Genomic DNA, 6,000 nt, shown 5'->3' on the forward strand with positions numbered 1-6,000 from the left:
TCTCATTTACACATCACAAACACCTATCCCTATTAACCTCTCTAGCCAAAATAGGCTATAATAGATAGTTCTTACACAAATTAACCCACATTAACCCACAAAACTTTCTTCCTCTTCCTCTGTAATAAATTGTCCATTAATTCCAAATTAAAGATTCTGTTACCATACATATCATCCCAAAACTCTTAAAAACACAACTACCACTTGACTATCAGTATGTTGTGGAAGTTCCATAGATTTCTACTAGACCTATTTTCTTTTCTTTTTTGAGCGTTTTAAGGCAGCACGCGTCACCCTCTGTTCTCTAGGATCATCCAAAAGAGTTGCATCTTGATCTCCTCCTGTACCATTCTCGTCTATCTGTCCATCTTCATCCTCTTGATGTTCTCCTTCTCCAGATCCCTCTGCAGCTTCCAAAAGTGTTGATGGGGTTACTTTTAAGACATTGTTGTAAAAATCATGCGCTTGCTTCACAGTACCCAAACAGTACCTTTTGCCTTCATACAAGAAGCTCAACCCAGCTGGGATCTCCCATCTGAACCTTATATCCCTTTGCTTGAGCTCTTGCACAAGAAATATAAAGTCCTTCCTTCTCTTTAAAATCTTTGGAGGAATTTCTTTTAGAACCAAAACTTCTTGACCAGCAATCACAACTTTAGTATCATAGGCAGCTTGTATAACTTCATCTCTAATTTCCCTTTTTACAAAATAAACCACCACATCTCTAGGCAACTTTCTCTGTTTAGCAATCCACGAGTTCACACGAAACACTTTGTCCATGCCTTGTTTTATTTCAGATGCTGGATGGTTCAATACCACCTCAAAAGCCTCAGAAACCAGCTGCTTTAAATCTTCCTTAATATTCTCTTTTAGGCCTCTAATTCTAACAGCAAACTGCATCTGATAAAATTGGGCCAAACTCAGTTCGCTATCCATTTTGTCTTTTAAATCTTCAATTTCCAATACTTTTGCTTCTAATATAGCATTCTTTTGAGTCAGTTCTTCCACTTTGTCATCCAGCACCTCCACACATTTAGCTACTTTATGCACTGAGGACAAAATGTCTACCTTTATCTCTCTAAGTTTCTGTTCCATCCTTTCTTCCATTCTCTGCTCCAATTTCTCCAATTTCTCCTCCATCTGTGCAAATTTAACACCCATTGACTCCAAAATTAACTGGGTATGTTTTTCAAGATCCTTCGATGTCACTACATCTGGAGAATGCAACGCCTGCAGTAGTGATTGTTGTTGCACTGGAGAATTTCCAGCACTCCGAAAAGTTCTAGGGGGAGGTTTAGACGCCATCTTTTACTTACAATTGTGTCGCACTTTCACTTTAAGTTTTAAGCAAAGTCCATCAAGCTCGAGAGTAAAATAAAATAATCCTCTTCATCTCTTCATCTTTCCCTCTTGTACTGCTCTGCCTGCTCTTTTCCTTTCATAGTCTCTCCTTCAAGCAGGGATGGTCGCAGACGCCTGGCTCTGCTCCATTCCGAAGCAGAGACGCTAGCCAGCTGGGAGCAGCCCAGGCTACGGGGGAGTTCAATCCTTCAGCCGCCCAAGCTCCAAGCTCAGGCGGCCCCGGAGAACTCAACCCCTACCTGGGGGCTCACCCCCTCCTCTTCTCCCGAGGAGGGGGCTTCAAATTCGCCCGAACAGCTGATCGGCGCTGTTTCGGGCGAAAAATCACACAGCTGGGCGGCGGGCAGCCCGGGAAGGCTGTCTCCGGCGCCTCGGAGCCACCGGCCCGAATTCCGTATTTTTATCAATAATATCTCCAATGTTAAAACAAATAATAAAGGTGATAACGGACACCCTTGTCTTGTGCCCTTCTCAATATTGCATACTTCAGTCAGACTATTGTTAACTATTATTCGGGCAGTTTGTTTTTGATATAATGCCCTAATTGGTTGTAAAAATTTATCCCCAAAATTCATTTTATCTAAAACTTTCATCAAAAATTGCCAATTCAATTGATCAAAAGCTTTTTCAGCATCTAAGAAAATTAGCGCCGCAGGGATCTGGTTGTTCCTTTCCAAAAACTCCACCACATCAACTATATGCCTCACATTATTTTTCATTTGTCTACCACTAATAAACCCGGTTTGATCCCCATGAATCATCTGTTGCAAAACCCTCATCAATCTATTAGCTAATACCTTAGCAAATATCTTGTAGTCTGTATTTAAAAGTGATATTGGTCTGTAGTTTTTTACTTGAGTAGCATCTTGATCTTCCTTCGGAATCAAAGAAATAAAAGCAGTTCTCCAAGACGGAGGCACCTTTCCCCCTTCTGAATTGTCTGAAACAATTCCCTTAATGGCTTTATCAGCTCCAATTGTAGATGTTTGTAGTAGACCGCAGTCAGACCATCCGTACCTGGCGCTTTATCCAACTTCAATTCCTTAATTGCTATAAAAATTTCTTCTGTTATCAATTGATTAATCTCCTCCTTTTGTTCCTGTGTAAGAACCGGGATGCTAGCATTCTTCAAATATACATCAATATCTGTTTCATTAATCTTCTCCTTAAAATATAGTTTAGAATAAAAATCCACAAAGGCTTCCTTGATAAGATCCTGTTGAAACACAACCTTTCCTTTGTATTCAATTTTATCTATGTTAGAGGCCCTTTGTTTTTTCCTTAACCTGTAAGCTAGCCGCCTACCTGGTTTATTGGCATTGCAAAAAGTGTTATGCCTAGCAAACCGTAAGTTAGTTGCCACCTGATCAGCCATCAACTTATCAAATTGTCCTCTTAACAAGTTAATAACCTCTTTAATCTTCACATCCGATGGATTCAAAATTAGGGCCTTTTCTTTTTCCCTAATTTCATTCTCCAGTTCTTTCCTCCTAATTTCCATATTACGTCTGTATTTATTATTCATATATATTAACACCCCTCTCATATAAGCTTTGCTAGCATCCCACACCATGTCCATAGAAGTATCCTTGTTCATATTAATTTCAAAAAAGTCTTTCATCTGCTTTTTGCATTCTTCCACATTTCTCTGATTTCTAAACAAATTCTCATTTACGCGCCAGGAGCGCCTATCTCTATTGTCCTTATTGATCTCTAACCAGACTGGACTATGGTCAGATATAGTTCTTGCACAGATCTTTATCTTTTTAATCCTAGAAAAAAAATCATTAGTCAGAAATATAAAATCAATCCTAGAAAAAGATTGGTGTCTATCAGAAAAAAAAAGTATAATCCTTTTCATGTAAATGCGTTTCACGCCAAATGTCTCGTAATTCCAGATCATCCTTCATTTCAAAAAAAAGATTTAGGCAGTCTAGCATGACTCGGGGCATGTTTAAAAAAACCCGATTTGTCCAGCTGTACATCCAAGACACCATTCCAATCTCCCATAAAAATAAAAGATTTATAATCCAACTGGGTAATCTTTGTATGTAGTGAACTATAAAAGTCAGCTTGTTGTTGATTTGGAGCATACAGTCCAACTAAAAGCGTTTTTTTGCCTTCTAACAGCAAATCTATCATAACATATCTTCCTTGCTTGGACTTCCGGTGGCTGCGCGGCGCCGGAGACAGCCTTCCCGGGCTGCCCGCGGCTCAGCTGAGTTATTTTCGCCCGAAACAGCGCCGATCAGCTGTTCGGGCGAATTTGAAGCCCCCTCCTCGGGAGAAGAGGAGGGGGTGAGCTCCCAGGTAGGGGTCGAGTTCTCCGGAGCCGCCTGAGCTTGTGGCTTGGGCGGCTGAAGGATTGAACTCCCCCGTAGCCTGGGCTGCTCCCAGCTGGCCAGCGCCTCTGCTCCGAACTTCTTGGAGCAGAGCCAGGCGTCTGCGAACCATCCCTGCCTGAAGAAAGGACTATGGTTTAAAGGAGCAGGCAGAGCGGTGCAAGAGGAAAAGGTGAAGAGGATTATTATGTTTTACTCTCCAGCTTGATGGACTTTTTTGGATTTTAAATCTGAAGTGAATGTGCGTCACAGTTGGTTAAAGATGGCGGCTAAACCACCCCCTAAAACTCTTCGGAGTGCTGGAACTTCTCCGGTGCAACAATCATTACTGCAGGCGCTGCATCCTCCTGATGTATTGACATCGAAGGACTTACAAGATGCTCTTGAAAAACACACCCAGGTAATTTTGGAATCAATTAATGAGAGATTTGCACAGATGGAGGAGAAATTGGAGAAATTGGAGAAGAGAATGGAGGAGAGGATGGAACAGAAGTTCAGAGTGATGAAGGTAGACATCTTGTCTTCAGTGTATAAAGTGGCTGGATGTGTGGAACAATTGGAGGAAAAGCTAGAAGACTTGACTCAAAAGAATGCTATATTAGAAGCAAAAGTATTGGAGAATGAAGACAAAATGGATAAGGAACTGAGTCTTGCTCAATATTACCAGATGCAGTTTGCCATTAGAATTAGAGGCTTAAAGGAGAATATTAAGGAAGATCTAAAGCAGCTGGTTTCTGAGGCTTTCGAAACAGTATTGAAACAGCCAGCATCTGAAATAAAAGGAGGCATGGATAAAGTGTTTCGTGTGAATTCATGGATTGTTAGACAGAGAAAGTTGCCTAGAGATGTGGTGGTATATTTTGCAAAAAGGGAAATTAGAGATGAAGTTATACGAGCTGCTTATGATACTAAAGTTGTGATTGCTAATCAAGAAGTTTTGGTCCTAAAAGAAATTCCTCCAAAGATTTTAAGGAGAAGGAAGGATTTTACATTTCTTGTGCAAGAGCTCAAGCAACGAGATATAAGGTTCAGATGGGAGATCCCAGCTGGGTTGATGGTGACGCATGAAGGTAAAAGGTACCGTCTGGTTACTGTGATGCAAGCGCGTGATTTTTACAATAATGTTTTAAAAGCAACGCCATTAACACTTCTGGAAGCTGTAAAGGGATCTGGAGAAGGAGTGCATCAAGAGGCCGAAGATGGCCAGATAGAAGACAACGGTGTTGGAGGAGATCAAGATACAACTTCGTCGGATGATCCTATAGAACAGAGGGTGACGCGTGCTGCTGCAAAAAGATCTAAAAGGAGAAAATAGTAGGATTTGCAGAAATCTATGGAATTTTTACAATGTATTTATAGTCAAGTAATGGGAGGTGGGAAAAGATTTGGGTGTAGACGCAATATATTTTTATATGTGGTGGATTTGTGGAAAGGGTGAGGTTTTTTGGATTAAAGTTTGGTGGAATATACAGAAGATTCTTAAATGGAGGTTAAAGATTTGTTCGCAATCTTTATTTTTTTGTTTGGAATAATTAGAGATGTGGCAACAAGACTTTCGATAGCTTACTACTGGAAGAGGAACTGCCGATTACAGAAGAGCTGACTTTAAAGTTTTTTGATTTGGTTGAGGTGGCGAAGATTTTGGTTAATTTGAAAGATTATTTGTAAGAACGTTATATCATGGGATGGACAAAATGGATGGAGTTTATTTAGGATAAGAAGTATTATGTAGTATTTGAATAACTCTTTTTTCCTTTTTTTCTTTTTCTTTTTTTCTTTCTATCTTGGGGTTTAGTTTTTATTTTCTTTTTTTCTGTTTTTAATATATATTTAATATTATTAAGGTTTGTTTTATTCTATATAAATTAGAGAGTGTTTCTTTTTCTATTTTAGTTTTTTATATATATTTAAAATTGCTAAGGTTTGTTTTATCCTATATAAGCTAGAGAGTGATGGATTTTAGAACTTATACTTGTTAGTATATGGTTGTTTATGATTGCTTTTTTATATATATATACCTTGTATTTAGCTCTGGGAAGTCGGGGGGGGAGGGGGGGAGGGGGGGAGGTAGGGGGGGGAGGAGGGAGGGGGGAAGGGGGGAGGTAGGGGGGGGAGGAGGGAGGGGGAAGGGGTTTTTTTTAAAGGAAAATTGTATTTTAAAACTTTTCAATTAAAAAAAAACATATCTTCCTTGCTTATCTACTTCAATTAGTTCCGCTGTCAGAGTATTCTTAACATAAATAACCACTCCATTTTTCTTATTCATTGCAGAAGCAATAAATTGCGTACCCAACCT

At 39.7% G+C, this 6,000-nt stretch overlaps 1 protein-coding gene across 1 annotated transcript in view; it reads left to right on the forward strand.

Annotated features, from left to right (window-relative positions):
* Positions 1-5,742, forward strand: part of LOC310636971 (uncharacterized protein) — a 93,720-nt gene extending 87,978 nt beyond the window's left edge. The window contains exon 2 of the mRNA XM_083357203.1: positions 4,943-5,742. Within this exon, the coding sequence (XP_083213329.1) occupies position 4,943 (1 nt within the window). The 3' untranslated portion in view covers positions 4,944-5,742. The remainder of the gene's footprint in view (positions 1-4,942) is intronic.
* Positions 5,743-6,000: the final 258 nt, after the last annotated feature.

The sequence above is a fragment of the Vipera ursinii genome (genome assembly GCF_947247035.1).
Source record: "Vipera ursinii genome assembly, chromosome: 2".
Lineage (NCBI taxonomy): Eukaryota > Metazoa > Chordata > Lepidosauria > Squamata > Viperidae > Vipera > Vipera ursinii.